Source organism: Taeniopygia guttata, chromosome 34 (genome assembly GCF_048771995.1).
Source record: "Taeniopygia guttata chromosome 34, bTaeGut7.mat, whole genome shotgun sequence".
In the NCBI taxonomy this organism is placed as follows: domain Eukaryota; kingdom Metazoa; phylum Chordata; class Aves; order Passeriformes; family Estrildidae; genus Taeniopygia; species Taeniopygia guttata.
Genome location: NC_133059.1, coordinates 3,246,986 through 3,263,999, shown reverse-complemented (window position 1 = coordinate 3,263,999; position 17,014 = coordinate 3,246,986). Strand labels below are relative to the sequence as shown.

The 17,014-nt window shown below is 60.1% G+C and overlaps 1 protein-coding gene across 1 annotated transcript in view; it reads right to left on the bottom strand.

The window, feature by feature from the left end:
• HIF3A (hypoxia inducible factor 3 subunit alpha) overlaps positions 1–17,014 on the bottom strand; it is a 35,521-nt gene that overhangs the window by 10,608 nt on the left and 7,899 nt on the right. Inside the window, exons 3-8 of the mRNA XM_072920886.1 lie at positions 15,698–15,888; positions 10,724–10,860; positions 7,329–7,413; positions 5,095–5,204; positions 3,457–3,665; positions 1,316–1,422 (exon numbers count right to left, since the gene is read on the bottom strand). Coding sequence (XP_072776987.1) covers positions 1,316–1,422; positions 3,457–3,665; positions 5,095–5,204; positions 7,329–7,413; positions 10,724–10,860; positions 15,698–15,888 — 839 coding nt within the window. The remainder of the gene's footprint in view (positions 1–1,315; positions 1,423–3,456; positions 3,666–5,094; positions 5,205–7,328; positions 7,414–10,723; positions 10,861–15,697; positions 15,889–17,014) is intronic.

Here is a 17,014-nt window from a genome sequence, read left to right as displayed (position 1 = left end):
TGTCCCAGGTGGGATTTGGGGTGTCCCAGGAGGGTTTGGGGTGTCCCAGGTGGGGTTTGGGGTGTCCCAGGTGGGATTTGGGGTGTCCTGGGGGGTATTGGGGTGTCCCAGGAAGGATTTGGGGTGTCCCAGGTGGGGTTTGGGGTGTCCCAGGTGGGGTTTGGGGTGACCCAGGTGGGCTTTGGGGTGTCCCAGGGGGGGTTTGGGGTGTCCCAGGTGGGATTTGGGGTGTCCCAGGTGGGGTTTGGGGTGACCCAGGTGGGCTTTGGGGTGTCCCAGGTGTGGTTTGGGGTGTCCCAGGGGGGTTTGGGGTGTCCCAGGGGGGGTTTGGGGTGTCCCAGGTGGGGTTTGGGGTGACCCAGGGGGGTTTTGGGGTGTCCCAGGTGGGGTTTGGGGTGTCCCAGGTGGGATTTGGGGTGTCCCAGGTGGGGTTTGGGGTGTCCCAGGTGAGATTTGGGGTGTCCCAGGTGAGATTTGGGGTGTCCCAGGTGGGTTTGGGGGGTCCCAGGTGGGATTTGGGGTGTCCCAGGTGGGGTTTGGGGTGTCCCAGGTGGGGTTTGGGGTGTCCCAGGTGGGATTTGGGGTGTCCCAGGGGGGTTTGGGGTGTCCCAGGGGGGATTTGGGGTGTCCCAGGTGGGCTTTGGGGTGTCCTGGGGGGGTTTGGGGTGTGCCCGAGGGGGTATTGGGGTGTCCCAGGTCAGATTTGGGGTGTCCCAGGTGGGGTTTGGGGTGTCCCAGGTCAGATTTGGGGTGTCCCAGGTGGGGTTTGGGGTGTCCCAGGGGGGTTTTGGGGTTCCCATGGATATTTGGGGTTCCCCAGCGGGTTTTGGGGTTTTCCAGCGGGTTTGGGGGTCCCCCCGGGGGTTTTGGGGCTCCCCAGCAGGTTTTGGGGTTCCCCAGCGGGTTTTGGGGTTCCCCTGGATATTTGGGGTCCCCCAGAGGTTTTGGGTTTCCCATGGATATTTGGGGTTCCCATGGCGATTTTGGCATTTCCCATGGATATTTTGGGGTTTTCCGTGGATATTTGGGGTTCCCATGGATATTTTGGGGGTTCCCATGGCTATTTTGGGGTTCCCCAGCAGGTTTTGGGGTCCCCGGAGGTTTTGGGGTCCCCCGGGGGTTTTGAGGTTTCCCATGGATATTTTGGGGTGTCCCAGGTGGGGTTTGTGATATCCCAAGAGGATTTTGGCATTCCCGAGGGGGTTTTGGGGTTTCCCATGGATATTTTGGGGTTCCCCAGAGGCTTTTGGGGTCCCTGGGGGTTTGGGGTCCCCTGGGGGTTTTGGGGTCCCCCCGCGGGTTTTGGGGTGCTCACGGGTGTGGACGCTGCGGCTCAGGGTGCCGGAATCCAGCGCGTGCACGAACTCGTACAGGGAACAGCCCAGGAGCTCCTCGGGCTGGTACCCGGCCACCTCCCCGATCCTGCACCCCAAAAATGGGGTACCCCAAAATGTTATGGGGGTACCCCAACATCCCTCTGACCCCACACCCCAAAATCCCGGGGGTACCCGGCCACCTCCCCGATCCTGCACCCCAAAATCGCCCCAAAATCACCCCAAAATCACCCCAAAATCACCCCAAAATGTTATGGGGGTACCCGGCCACCTCCCCGATCCTGCACCCCAAAAATGGGGTACCCCAAAATTATCGGGGGCACAAAAACATCCCTCTGACCCCACACCCCAAATCCCGGGTGTACCCCGCCACCTCCCCGATCCTGCACCCCAAAATCACCCCAAAATCACCCCAAAATTCGGGGTACCCCAAAATCATCCAGGGCACCCCAAAATCCTGGGGTACCCCGCCACCTCCCCGATCCTGCACCCCAAAATCACCCCAAAATCACCCCAAAATGTTATGGGGGTACCCGGCCACCTCCCCGATCCTGCACCCCAAAATTGGGGTACCCCAAAATTATCGGGGGTACCCCAAAATCATCCGGGGCACCCCAAAATCCTGGGGTACCCGGCCACCTCCCCGATCCTGCACCCCAAAATCACCCCAAAATCACCCCAAAATGTTATGGGGGTACCCCGCCACCTCCCCGATCCTGCACCCCAAAAATGGGGTACCCCAAAATTAATCATCGGGGGCACCCCAACATCCCTCTGACCCCACACCCCAAAATTATCGGGGGTACCCGGCCACCTCCCCGATCCTGCACCCCAAAATTCGGGGTACCCCGAAATTATCGGGGGCACAAAAACATCCCTCTGACCCCACACCCCAAAATCCCGGGGGTACCCGGCCACCTCCCCGATCCTGCACCCCAAAAATGGGGTACCCCAAAATTATCGGGGGCACAAAAACATCCCTCCGACCCCGCACCCCAAAATCCCGGGGGTACCCGGCCACCTCCCCGATCCTGCACCCCAAAATCACCCCAAAATCACCCCAAAATCACCCCAAAATCACCCCAAAATCACCCCAAAATGTTATGGGGATACCCCGCCACCTCCCCGATCCTGCACCCCAAAATCACCCCAAAATCACCCCAAAATTATCGGGGTACCCGGCCACCTCCCCGATCCTGCACCCCAAAAAATGGGGGGGACCCCAAAATTATCCGGGGCACCCCAACATCGCTCTGACCCCACACCCCAAATCCCCGGGGAGTGCCGAGTTTTGGGGATTTTGGGGATTTTTGGGGATTTTGGGGTCTGGGAGTGCCGAGTTTGGGGGATTTTGGGGATTTTGGGGGTACCGGGGGATACCAGGGAGGTACCGGGGGATACCGGGGAGTTCCGGGGGGGTCCCAGGGGGCTCCCGGGTGGGATTTTGGGGGTGCCAGGGGGGCACCAGGGGGGTACCGGGGGGTACCGGGGGGGTCCCAGGGGGTCCCGGGTGGGATTTTGGGGGTGCCAGGGGGGTACCGGGGGGATTCCAGGGGGTCCCGGGTGGGATTTTGGGGGTGCCGGGGGATACCGGGGGGGTCCCAGGTGGGATTTTGGGGGTGCCAGGGGGGTACCAGGGGGTACCGGAGGGTACTGGGGGTTACCGGAGGGTACCAGGGGGATACCAGGGGGGTCCCAGGGGGTCCCGGGTGGGATTTTGGGGGTGCCAGGGGGGTACCAGGGGGTACCGGGGGTTACCGGGGGATACCGGGGGGGTACTGGGGGATACCGGAGAGTACCGGAGGGTACCGGGGGATACCGGGGGGATACCAGGGAGGTACCGGGGGGGTCCCAGGGGGCTCCCGGGTGGGATTTTGGGGGTGCCAGGGGGGTACCAGGGGGTACTGGGAGGGCACCAGGGGATACCGGGGGGTACCGGGGGGGTCCCAGGGGGTACCGGAGGGGTACCAGGGGGTACCGGAGGGGTACTGGAGGGTACCAGGGGGACACCAGGGACTACCGGAGGGATACCGGGGGGTACCGGGGGGGTACCGGGGAGTACCGGGGGATACCGGGGGGGTCCCAGGGGGTCCCAGGTGTGATTTTGGGGTGCCCGGCCCACCTGTCGTCGCAGTAGGTGAACTTCATGTCCATGGAGTGGCGGGTGAGGACGGTGCCCGAGCCCAGCGGGGCCTCGATGGCCCCGGGGTGGGGGATGGCCTCGCAGATCAGCACCAGGCAGCGCAGGGGGGGCTCGGAGCCCCCCGGCCCCGACCCCGACCCCGGCCCCGGCCCCGCGTACGTCCGCATGCGCCCCGCGCAGTGCAGCACCTGCGGGGCCAAAAAACGAAAATTAATGGGGAAATCGGAGGGATTTACCCCAAAATCACCAGTGAAATCAGCGGGATTTACCCCAAACCAGCCCCAAAATCCCCACTGAAATCAGCGGGATTTACCCCAAAATCATCATTGAAATCAGCGGGATTTACCCCAAAATCCCCAGAATTCAGAATTTACCCCAAAACCCCCAAAATCCCCAGTGAAATCAGCGGGATTTACCCCAAAATCCCCAGTGAAACCGGTAGGATTTACCCCAAACACCCCCCAGGGGTGTGAGCCCAAAAAAGCCGAAATTTAACGGGGAAACCGGTGGGATTTACCCCAAAACAGCCCCAGGGGGGATGAGCCCAAAAAACCCGAAATTGAACGGGGAAACCGGAGGGATTTACCCCAAAATCAACAGTGAAATCAGTGGGATTTACCCCAAAAACCCCCAAAATCCCCAGTGAAATCAGCAGGATTTACCCCAAAATCCCCCAAAATCCCCAGTGAAACCAGCGGGATTTACCCCAAACCGCCCCAGGGAGGTGTGAGCCCAAAAAACTCGAAATTTAACGGGGAAATCAGCGGGATTTACCCCAAAATCAACAGCAAAACCCACGGGATTTACCTCAAAACCCCCCAAAATCCCAATTGAAATCCGCAGGATTTACCCCAAAATCCCCAGAATTCGGGATTTACCCCAAAATCCCCCAAAATCCCCAGTGAAACCCGAGAGATTTACCCCAAAATTATCATTGAAACCTGCGGGATTTACCCCAAAATCCCCAGAATTCGGGATTTACCCCAAACCCCCCAAAATCCCCTTTGAAATCCTCAGGATTTACCCCAAAACCCCCCAAATGTACCCAAAATGTCCCAAAATATCCCCAAACATCCCCAAATGTCCCCAAATCCCCCAAATCTCCCCAAAATGTCCCCAAATCTCCCCATACGTCCCTAAATGTCCTCTCAGCATCCCAAAATCCCCAAAATGTCCCCAAAAGTCCCCAAAATGTCCCCAAATGTCCCAAATTGTCCCCCAAATCCCCCAAAATGTCCCCAAATCTCCCCAAATGTCCCCAAAATCCCAAAATGTCCCCAAATGTCCCCAAATGTCCCCAAATGTCCCCAAAACATCCCCAAATCTCCCCATAATGTCCCCAAATGTCCCACAAACTGTCCCCAAATGTCCCCAAATGTCAGCAAAACATCCCCAAATGTCCCCAAAACATCCCCAAAATGTCCCCAAATATCCCAAAATCTCCCCCAAATGTCCCCAAATATCCCAAAATGTCCCCAAAACATCCCCAAATATCTCCATAATATCCCCAAATCTCCCCAAATATCCCCAAATGTCCCACAAACTTCCCCCAAAATGTCCCCAAATATCCCCAAAAGTCCCAAAATCCCCCCAAATGTCCCCAAAATCCCGCCGCACCTTCCAGGACGCCGCTTTGAGGTTGAGGCAGCGCCCGCGGCCGCTCAGGGTGCTCTTCATGCGCAGCGAGAAACTGCGGCCCGAGCGCTCCCCCCGCCGCCGGGGACCCCCTGGGGGCACCCCCAAATTGGGGAGGGGTCCCGGGGCTCGGGGGGGGTCAGAGGGGTTGGGGGGTCCCGGATTTTGGGGGGTCCCGGGGGTTTTTGGGGGGTCTGGGGGCTCCTCATGAGCAGGGAAAGTCACGCCCCGAGTGCTCCACCGAATTTTGGGGGCGGTCCCGGGGGGTTTTGGGGGGTCCCGGAGGGTTTTGGGGGGTCCCCGAAATTGGGGAGGGGTCCCGGGGGTCGGGGGGGGTCAGAGGGGTTGGGGGGTCCCGGATTTTGGGGGGTCCCGGGGGTTTTTAGGGGGTCTGGGGGCTGCTCATGTGCAGGAAAAGCTGCACCCCGAGTGCTCCACCCAATTTTGGGGGGGGTCCCGGGGGGTTTGGGGGGTCCCCGAATTTGGGGAGGGGTCCCGGGGGTCGGGGGGGGTCAGAGGAGTTGGGGGGTCCCGGATTTTGGGGGGTCCCGGGGGTCTCGGGGGGGTCTGGGGGCTCCTCATGAGCAGGGAAAGTCATGCCCCGAGTGCTCCAGCCAATTTTGGGGAGGGGTCCCGGGGGTTTTGGGGGTTCCCGAAATTGGGGAGGGGTCCCGGGGCTCGGGGGGGGTCAGAGGGGTTGGGGGGTCCCGGATTTTGGGGGGTCCCGGGGGTTTTTAGGGGGTCTGGGGGCTCCTCATGAGCAGGAAAAGTCACGCCCCAAATGATTTCCCCCAGTTCTGGGGGGGGTCCCGGGGGGTTTTGGGGGGTCCCGAAATTGGGGAGGGGTCCCGGGGGTCGGGGGGGGTCAGAGGAGTTGGGGGGTCCCGGATTTTGGGGGGTCCCGGGGGTTTTTAGGGGGTCTGGGGGCTCCTCATGAGCCGGGAAAGTCACGCCCCGAGTGCTCCACCCAATTCGGGGGGGGGGTCCTGGGGGGTTTTGGGGGGTCCCGAATTTGGGGAGGGGTCCCGGGGGTCGGGGGGGGTCGGAGGGGTTGGGGGGTCCCGGATTTTGGGGGGTCCCGGGGGTCTCGGGGGGGTCTGGGGGCTCCTCATGAGCAGGAAAAGTCACGCCCCAAACGCTTCCCCCCAGTTCTGGGGGGGGTCTCGGGGGGTTTGGGGGGTCCCGGGGGTTTTGGGGGGTCCCCGAAATTGGGGAGGGGTCCCGGGGGTCGGGGGGGGTCAGAGGGGTTGGGGGGTCCCGGATTTTGGGATGTCCCGGGGGTTTTTAGGGTGAATTTGGGGAGGGGTCCCGGGGGGATTTGGGGTGAATTTGGGGAGGGGTCCCGGGGGTTTCGGGGTGAATTTGGGGAGGGGTCCCGGGGATGATTTGGGGGTTCCCATGGGGGTTTTGGGGTGAATTTGGGGAGGGGTCCTGGGGGGGGTATTGGGGTGAATTTGGGGAGGGGTCTCAGGGATGATTTTGGGGTGAATTTGGGGAGGGGTCCCGGGGGTTTTGGGGTGAATTTGGGGAGGGGTCTCAGGGATGATTTGGGGTGAATTTGGGGAGGGGTCTCAGGGATCATTTTGGGGGTTCCCAGGGGGCTTTTTAGGGTGAATTTGGGGAGGGGTCCCGGGGGGTTTTGGGGTGAATTTGGGGAGGGGTCCCGGTGATGATTTTGAGGTGAATTTGGGGAGGGGTCTCGGGGGGTTTTGGGGTGAATTTGAGGAGGGGTCTCAGGGATCATTTTGGGGGTTCCCGGGGGGTTTTGGGGTGAATTTGGGGAGGGGTCTCAGGGATCATTTTTGGGGGTTCCCGGGCGGTTTTGGGGTGAATTTGGGGAGGGGTCTCGGACGATTTTGGGGTGAATTTGTGGAGGGGTCTCAGGGATGATTTGGGGGTGAATTTGGGGAGGGGTCCCGGGGCTTTTTGGGGTGAATTTGGGGAGGGGTCCTGGGGATGATTTTGGGGATTCCTGGAGATGCTCGGGGGTATTTTTGGGGGTCTCAGGGGGATTTTTTGGGGGGATTTTTGGGGTGAATTTGGGGAGGGGTCCCGGTGATGATTTTGGGGTGAATTTGGGGAGGGATCCCGGGGGGTTTTGGGGTGAATTTGGGGAGGGGTCCCGGGGGTTTTTGGGGTGAATTTGGGGAGGGGTCTCGGGGATGATTTGGGGGTCTCGGGGGGGGTTTCGGGGTGAATTTGGGGAGGGGTCTCACCCTGCCGCGGGCTCAGCACGTCCTGCAGCTCCTCGTGGTCGCAGGGGTGCACGAAGTCGAAGACGCTGTGCCCGATCAGCTCCAGCTGGGGGGGCCCGGGGGGGTCACCCCAAATTTTGGGGGGCCCCGGACCCCCCCCCCACCATTGGGGGACCCCCCCCTGCAAAATTTGGGGACCCCCCCTCCAAAATTTGGGGACCCCCGGAAGATTTTTGGGGCTCCCTAAAGAGATTTTGGCCCCCCCCCCCGACTGATTTTTGGGGTCCCTCCCGACAGATTTTTGGGGTCCCCCTCCGGCAGATTTTGGGGTTTCCCCCCTCCAGATTTTGGGGTCCCCACGAGCAAATTTTGGGGTCCCCACGAGCAAATTTTTGGGGTTCCCACGAGCAAATTTTGGGGTTCCCACGAGCAGATTTTGGGTCCCCCCCAGGCAGATTTTGTCGCATTCCCGAGAGATTTCGGGGCCGTTCCAAAGGGATTTTTCCGACTCTCCCCCGGCGGATTTTGGGGTCCCCCCCGGCAGATTTTTGGGGTCCCCCCCGGCCAGATTTTTGGGGTCCCCCTGACAAATTTTTGGGGTTCCCACGAGCAGTTTTTGGGGTTCCCACGAGTAAATTTTGGGGCCCCCCAGGCAGATTTTGTCCCATTCCTGACAGATTTCGGGGCCGTTCCAAAGGGATTTTTCCGAGTCTTCCCCGCCGGATTTTGGGGTCCCCCCCGGCAGATTTTGGGGTCCCCCCCTGACAAATTTTTGGGGTTCCCCCCTCCAGATTTTGGGGCTCCCCCGAGCAAATTTTGGGGTTCCCACGAGCAGATTTTGGGGCCCCCCCAGGCAGATTTTGTCCCATTCCTGAGAGATTTTGGGACCGTTCCAAAGGGATTTTTCCGACTCTCCCCCGCCGGATTTTGGGGTCCCCCCCGGCCGATTTTGGGGTTCCCCCCCGCCAGATTTTTGGGGTTACCCCTGACATATTTTGGGGTCCCCCCCCGAGCAAATTTTGGGGTTCCCACGAGCAGATTTTGGGGTCCCCCCCAGGCAGATTTTGTCCCATTCCTGAGAGATTTCGGGGCCGTTCCAAAGGGATTTTTTCGTGTTTCCCCCGCCGGATTTTGGGGTCCCCCCCGGCAGATTTTTGGGGTTCCCCCGCCAGATTTTTCAGCCCTTCTCAGTCAGATTTTGGGGTCCCCCCCAGACAGATTTTTGGGGTTCCCACGAGCAGATTTTGGGGCCCCCCCAGGCAGATTTTGTCCCATTCCTGAGAGATTTCGGGGCCGTTCCAAAGGGATTTTTCCGAGTCTCCCCCGCCGGATTTTGGGGTCCCCCCCGCCGGATTTTGGGGTCCCCCTCTGGCAGATTTTGGGGTCCCTCCCGACAGATTTTTGGGGTTTCCCCTGACAAATTTTTGGGGTTCCCACGAGCAGATTTTGGGGTCCCCCCAGACAGATTTTGTCCCATTCCTGAGAGATTTCGGGGCCGTTCCAAAGGGATTTTTCCGAGTCTCCCCCGCCGGATTTTGGGGTCCCCCCCGGGGGATTTTTGGGGTCCCCCTCCGGCAGATTTTGGGGCTTCCCCCATCCAGATTTTGGGATCCCCCCCAGACAGATTTTTGGGGTTCCCACGAGCAGATTTTGGGGCCCCCCCAGGCAGATTTTTTCCCATTCCTGAGAGATTTCGGGGCCGCTCCAAAGGGATTTTTCCGAGCCTCCCCCGCCGGATTTTGGGGTCCCCCCCGGCAGATTTTTGGGGTCCCCCCCGACAGATTTTGGGCCCCTCACCCTCCAGATTTCGGGGTTCCCCCGAGCAAATTTTGGGGTTCCCACGAGCTGATTTTGGGGTCCCCCCAGGCAGATTTTGTCCCATTCCTGACAGATTTCGGGGCCGTTCCAAAGGGATTTTTCTGAGTCTCCCCCGCCGGATTTTGGGGTCCCCCCCGGCAGATTTTGGGGTCCCCCTCCGGCCGATTTTTGGGGTTGCCCCCTCCAGATTTTGGGGTCCCCCCCAGACAAATTTTTGGGGTTCCCACGAGCAGATTTTGGGGCCCCCCCAGGCAGATTTTGTCCCATTCCTGAGAGATTTCGGGGCTGCTCCAAAGGGATTTTTCCGCGTCTCCCCCGCCGGATTTTGGGGTCCCCTCCGGGGGATTTTTGGGGTCCCCCTCCGGCCGATTTTTGGGGTCCCCCCTGGCAGATTTTGGGGTCCCCCCTGACAAATTTTTGGGGTTCCCACGAGCAGATTTTTGGCCCCCCCCAGGCAGATTTTGTCCCATTCCCGAGAGATTTCGGGGCCGTTCCAAAGGGATTTTTCCGACTCTCCCCCGCCGGATTTTGGGGTCTCCCCCGGCGGATTTTTGGGGTTCCCCCGCCAGATTTTTCAGCCCTTCTCAGTCAGATTTTTGGGGTCCCCCCCAGACAAATTTTTGGGGTTCCCACGAGCAGATTTTGGGGTCCCCCCAGGCCGATTTTGTCCCATTCCTGAGAGATTTCGGGGCCGCTCCAAAGGGATTTTTTCAACTCTCCCCCGACAGATTTTTGGGGTTCCCCCCGGCGGATTTTTGGGGTCCCCCCCGGCCAGATTTTGGAGATCCCCCTGACAAATTTTTGGGGTTCCCACGAGCAATTTTGGGGACCCCCCGAGCCCTTTTGGGGTCCTCCTCAGACAGATTTTGTCCCATTCCTGAGAGATCTCGGGTCCGCTCCAAAGGGATTTTTCCGAGTCTCCCCCGCCGGATTTTGGGGTCCCCCCCGGTGGATTTTTGGGGTCCCCCTCCGGCAGATTTTGGGGATCCCCCTTGCAGATTTTGGGGACCCCCTCAGCAGTTTTTGGGGACCCCCCAGGTACATTTTTGGGGACCCCCCAGGCAGATTTTGTCCCATTCTTGAGAGATTTCGGGGCCGTTCCAAAGGGATTTTTCCGACTCTCCCCCGGCAGATTTTGGGGTCCCCCCCGGCCGATTTTTGGGGTCCCCCCGGCAGATTTTTCAGCCCTTCTCAGTCAGATTTTGGGGTCCCCCCCAGACAGATTTTTGGGGTTCCCACGAGCAGATTTTGGGGCCCCCCCAGACAGATTTTGTCCCATTCCTGAGAGATTTCGGGGCCGCTCCAAAGGGATTTCTTCGAGTCTCCCCCGGCGGATTTTGGGGTCCCTCCCGGCGGATTTTTGGGGTCCCCCTCCGGCAGATTTTGGGGTTTCCCCCCTCCAGATTTTGGGGTCCCCACGAGCAAATTTTGGGGTTCCCACGAGCAGATTTTGGGGCCCCCCCAGGCAGATTTTGTCCCATTCCTGAGAGATTTCGGGGCCGCTCCAAAGGGATTTTTCCGAGTCTCCCCCGGCAGATTTTGGGGTCCCCCCCGGCGGATTTTTGGGGTCCCCCCGGCGGATTTTGGGGTGCCCCCACCTGGCTGAGCCCCAGCAGGCGGCTGACGTTCTCGGACAGGTAAATCATGTCCCCCCCCTCGCTCAGCACCATCACGAAGCCGCTCAGCGCCTGCAGGTAACAACCGTCCACCGCCTCGGCCGCCGCCGCCCACGCGCCTGGGGGGGTTTGGGGGTGTCAGGGGGTCCTCAAAAATATGGGGGGGGTCCCCAAAAATATGGGGGGGTCGGGGGGTCCCCCAAAGTTCGGGGGTGTTGGGGGGCTGAGGGTAAAACCCACCCCCCCCCCTTGTTTGGGACCATCCAGGGACATGGGGAGGGTCTCGGGGGGGTTTTGGGGTGTCTGGGGGGGCTGAGGAGGGGTCTGAGGGGGGTTTGGGGGTGTCAGGGGGTCCCCAAAAATATGGGGGGGTCGGGGGGTCCCCCAAAAGTTCGGGGGTGTTGGGGGGCTGAGGATAAAACCCACCCCCCCCCGGGTGTGGCTGTTCAGGCATTTTGGGGGGGTCTCGGGGGTCCCGATGGATTTGGGGGTTCCCGGTGGGTTTGGAGGTCCCGATGAGGATTTGGGGGACCCGATGAGGATTTGGGGGGGTCCCGATGAGGATTTGGGGGGATTCCCGATGGGTTTTGGGGTCCCGATGAGGATTTGGGGGTCCCGATGAGGATTTGGGGGTTCCCGATGAGGATTTGGGGGTTCCGATGGGTTTGGGGGTCCCGATGAGGATTTGGGGGTCCCGATGGATTTGGGGGTTCCCGATGAGGATTTGGGGGTCCCGGTGAGGATTTGGGGGTCCCGATGAGGATTTGGGGGGGTCCCGATGAGGATTTGGGGGTCCCGGTGAGGATTTGGGGGGGGTCCCGATGGGTTTGGAGGTCCCGAAGAGGATTTGGGGGTTCCCAGTGAGTTTGGGGGTCCCGATGAGGATTTGGGGGGGTCCCGGTGAGGATTTGGGGGTCCCGGTGAGGATTTGGGGGTCCCGATGAGGATTTGGAGAGGGTCCCGATGAGGATTTGGGGGGGTCCCGATGAGAATTTGGGGGTCCCGATGGATTTGGGGGTCCCGATGAGGATTTGGGGGTTCCCGGTGGGTTTGGGGGTCCCGATGAGGATTTGGGGGGGGTCCCGATGAGGATTTAGGGGTCCCGATGAGGATTTGGGGGTCCCGGTGATGATTTGGGGGTTCCTGGTGGGTTTGGGGGTCCCGATGAGGATTTGGGGGTCCCGGTGAGGATTTGGGGGTCCCGATGAGGATTTGGGGGGGTCCCGATGAGGATTTGGGGGTCACGGTGAGGATTTGGGGGGATTCCCGATGACGTTTTGGGGGTCCCGATGAGAATTTGGGGTTCCCGGTGAGGATTTGGGGGTCCCGGTGAGGATTTGGGGGGATTCCCGATGGATTTGGGGGTTCCCGATGAGGATTTGGGGGTCCCGAGGAGGATTTGGGGGTCCCGATGAGGATTTCGGGGTCCCGATGAGGATTTGGGGGTCCCGATGGTGATTTGGGGGTCCCGATAAGGATTTGGGGGGGTCCCTATGGTGATTTGGGGGGTTCCCGATGGATTTGGGGGTCCCGATAAGAATTTGGGTGTCCCGATGGGTTTTGGGGTCCCGATGAGGATTTGGGGGGATTCCCGGTGAGGATTTGGGGGTCCCAATGAGGATTTGGGGATCCCGATGGGTTTGGGGGTCCTGATGGATTTGGGGGTCCCGGTGAGGATTTGGGGGTCCCGATGAGGATTTGGGGGGGTCCCGGTGAGGATTTGGGGGTCCCAATGAGGATTTGGGGATCCCGATGGGTTTGGGGGTCCTGATGGATTTGGGGGTCCCGGTGAGGATTTGGGGGTCCCGATGAGGAATTTGGGGGTTCCCGGTGGGTTTGGGGGGTCCCGATGAGGATTTGGGGGGGTCCCGGTGAGGATTTGGGGGTCCCGGTGGGTTTGGGGGTTCCCGGTTGGAGGGGGTCCCGATGGGTTTGGGGGTCCCGGTGAGGATTTGGGGGTTCCCGATGAGGATTTGGGGGGATTCCTCAATAATTTGGGGGTCCCGATGGGGGTTTGGGGGGTGTTCCCAGTAAGGATTTGGGGTTCTGGGCGGGTTTTGGGGTTCCGGGTGGTTCAGTGTGGGGTTCCCCATAAATTTTGGGGTGCCGAGGAGGATTTTGGGTTCCCGGGGAGTTTTGGGGGGCCCCTGACCGGTGGGGACACGCAGGGAGCTGATGGTCAGGGGTGGGACGGGCACTTTGTCCGGGTGGGTTTGGGGGGCGTTCCCAGTAAGGATTTGGGGTTCTGGGTGGGTTTTGGGGTTCCGGGTGGTTCGGGGGGGGTCCCCAAGAATTTTGGGGTCCCGAGGAGGATTTGGGGGTCCCGAGGAGGATTTGGGGGGCCCCTGACCCGTGGGGACGTGCAGGGAGCTGATGGTCAGGGGTTGGACGGACACTTTGTCCGGGTGGGTTTGGGGGGGTCCTGGTGGGTCTATGGGGGTTCTGGGTGGGTTTTGGGGTTCCCCATGAATTTTGGGGTGCCGAGGAGGATTTTGGGGTGCCGAGGGAATTTGGGGGGCCCCTGACCCGCGGCCAGCAGGCGCTGCAGCCGCAGGGAGCTGATGGTCAGGGGCGGGACGGACACTTTGTCCGGGTGGGTTTGGGGGTGGTCCTGGTGGGTCTATGGGGGTTCTGGGCGGGTTTTGGGGTTCCGGGTGGTTCAGGTGGGGGGTCCCCAAGAATTTTGGGGTGTCGGGGGGGTTTTGGGGGGCCCCTGACTGGTGGGGATGTGCAGGGAGCTGATGGTCAGGGGTGGGACGGACACTTTGTCCGGGTGGGTTTGGGGAGAGTTCCCAGTAAGGATTTGGGGTTCTGGGTGGGATTTGGGGTTCCGGGTGGGTTTTGGGGTTCCCCATGAATTTTGGGGTGCCGAGGTGGATTTGGGGGTCCCGAGGAGGATTTGGGGGGTCCCTGACCCGTGGGGACCTGCAGGGAGCTGATGGTCAGGGGTGGGACGGACACTTTGTCCGGGTGGGTTTGGGGGGTCCCAGTGGGGATTCCCAGTAAGGATTTGGGGTTCTGGGTGGGATTTGGGGTTCCCCATGAATTTTGGGGTTCCGAGGAGGATTTTGGGGGTTCCCGGGGGGTTTTGGGGGGTCCCTGACCGGTGGGGACGTGCAGGGAGCTGATGGTCAGGGGTGGGATGGACACTTTGTCCGGGTGGGTTTGGGGGGTCCCGGTGGGGATTCCCGGTAAGGATTTGGGGTTCTGGGTGGTTCAGGGGGGGTTCCCCATGAATTTGGGTTCCCGAGGAGGATTTGGGGGTTCCTGGGGAGTTTTGGGGGGTCCCTGACCAGCGGGGACGTGCAGGGAGCTGATGGTCAGGGGTGGGACGGACACTTTGTCCGGGTGGGTTTGGGGGTGGTCCTGGTGGGTCTATGGGGGTTCTGGGCGGGTTTTGGGGTTCCGGGTGGTTCAGGTGGGGGGTCCCCAAGAATTTTGGGGTGTCGGGGGGGTTTTGGGGGGCCCCTGACTGGTGGGGATGTGCAGGGAGCTGATGGTCAGGGGTGGGACGGACACTTTGTCCGGGTGGGTTTGGGGAGAGTTCCCAGTAAGGATTTGGGGTTCTGGGTGGGATTTGGGGTTCCGGGTGGGTTTTGGGGTTCCCCATGAATTTTGGGGTGCCGAGGTGGATTTGGGGGTCCCGAGGAGGATTTGGGGGGTCCCTGACCCGTGGGGACCTGCAGGGAGCTGATGGTCAGGGGTGGGACGGACACTTTGTCCGGGTGGGTTTGGGGGGTCCCAGTGGGGATTCCCAGTAAGGATTTGGGGTTCTGGGTGGGATTTGGGGTTCCCCATGAATTTTGGGGTTCCGAGGAGGATTTTGGGGGTTCCCGGGGGGTTTTGGGGGGTCCCTGACCGGTGGGGACGTGCAGGGAGCTGATGGTCAGGGGTGGGATGGACACTTTGTCCGGGTGGGTTTGGGGGGTCCCGGTGGGGATTCCCGGTAAGGATTTGGGGTTCTGGGTGGTTCAGGGGGGGTTCCCCATGAATTTGGGTTCCCGAGGAGGATTTGGGGGTTCCTGGGGAGTTTTGGGGGGTCCCTGACCAGCGGGGACGTGCAGGGAGCTGATGGTCAGGGGTGGGACGGACACTTTGTCCGGGTGGGTTTGGGGGGTGTTCCCAGTAAGGATTTGGGGTTCTGGGTGGTTTTTGGGGTTCCCATGAATTTTGGGGTGCCGAGGAGGATTTTGGGGGTTCCCGGGGGGTTTTGGGGGGTCCCGGGGGGTTTTGGGGGGTCCCTGACCCGTGGGGAAGCGCAGGGAGCTGATGGTCAGGGGCAGGACGGACACTTTGTCCGGGTGGGTTTGGGGGGTGTTCCAGGTAAGGATTTGGGGTTCCGGGTGGTTCAGGGGGGGTTCCCCATGAATTTTGGGGTGCCGAGGAGGATTTGGGGGTTCCCGAGGAGGATTTGGGGGGTCCCTGACCGGCGGGGATGGGCAGGGGGCTGATGGTCAGGGGCAGGACGGACACTTTGTCCGGGTGGGTTTGGGGGGTCCCGATGGGGATTCCCAGTAAGGATTTGGGGTTCTGGGTGGGTTTTGGGGTTCCCCATGAATTTTGGGGTGCCGAGGAGGATTTGGGGGTTCCCGGGGAGTTTTGGGGGGTCCCTGACCGGCGGGGACCTGCAGGGGGCTGATGGTCAGGGGTGGGACGGACACTTTGGGTGGGTTTGGGGGGGATCCTGGTGGGTCTATGGGGGATCCGGGTGGGTTTTGGGGTTCCCCATGAATTTTGGGGTGCCGAGGAGGATTTTGGGGTGCCGAGGGAATTTGGGGGACCCCTGACCCGCGGCCAGCAGGCGCTGCAGCCGCAGGGGGCTGATGGTCAGGGGTGGGACGGACACTTTGTCCGGGTGGGTTTGGGGGGATCCTGGTGGGTCTATGGGGGTTCTGGGTGGGTTTTGGGGTTCTGGGTGGATTTTGGGGTGTCGGGGGGTTTTGGGGGACCCCTGACCCGCGGCCAGCAGGCGCTGCAGCCGCAGGTAGCTGATGGTCAGCCGCATGATGGAGGCTTTGTCCAGGTGGGCGCTGACCCCGCGGGCGAAGGGCAGCGCCAGCGCCAACTGCCCGAAGACTTCGGCCTCGCGGCTGCGGCGGCACCGCGCCGCGTCCCGGGAGCGCTCCCGGCGGCCCTCGGGGGTCGGCCTGGGGGCACCCCAAAAATCAGAGCCCAAAAAAACCCAACTGAACCCCAAAAACCCCAAAAATCCCAAATCTGAACCCCAAAAAACTCATCTGGATACCCCAAAACTCACTCTGTATCCCAAAAACTCCCCCCAGTGATCCCCACCCCATCCTAGGAGTGCTCCCGGCGGCCCTCGGGGGTCGGCCTGGGGGGCACCCCAAAAATCAGAGCCCAAAAAAACCCAAAAATCCCCAAAAACCCCAAACTGAACCCTAAAAAACCCCCAAAACCCCCAAAAACCTCATCTGGATACCCCAAAAACTCCCCTGGATACCCCAAAACATCCCCCCGTGAACCCCAGGAATGCTCCCAGTGGCCCTCGGGGGTCGGCCTGGGGGGACCCCAAAAATCAGACCCCAAAAAAAACCAAAAAAACCCCCAAAACCCCAACTGAACCCCAAAAACCCCAAAAATCCCCAAACTGAACCACAAAAAACTCCCCTGGATACCCCAAAACTCCCCCCAGTGATCCCAAACCCATCCCGGGATTTTATTCCATTTTCCCCCATTTTTTCCCATTTTCCCAATTTTATTCCATTTTTCCCCCATTTTATTCCATTTTTTCCCCATTTTATTCCATTTCCCCCCATTTTATTCCATTTTCCCCCTATTTTATTCCATTTCCCCCCATTTTTCCCATTTTCCCAATTTTATTCCATTTCCCCCCATTTTTTCCCATTTTCCCCCATTTTATTCCATTTTTTCCCATTTCCCCCTATTTTATTCCATTTTTTCCCATTTCCCCCTATTTTATTCCATTTTCCCAATTTTATTCCATTTTCCCCCCATTTTATTCAATTTCCCCCCATTTTTCCCCATTTCCCCCCATTTTATTCCATTTTTCCCCATTTTATTCCATTTTCCCCCATTTTTTCCCATTTTTCCCCATTTTTTCCCATTTTCCCCATTTTATTCAATTTTTCCCCCATTTTTTTCCCATTTTTCCCTATTTTATTCCATTTTTTCCCATCTTTTCCCACTTTATTCCATTTTTCCCCCATTTTTTCCCATTTTCCCCCATTTTATTCCATTTTTCCCCATTTTATTCCATTTTCCCTCCATTTTTTCCCATTTTCCCCATTTTAT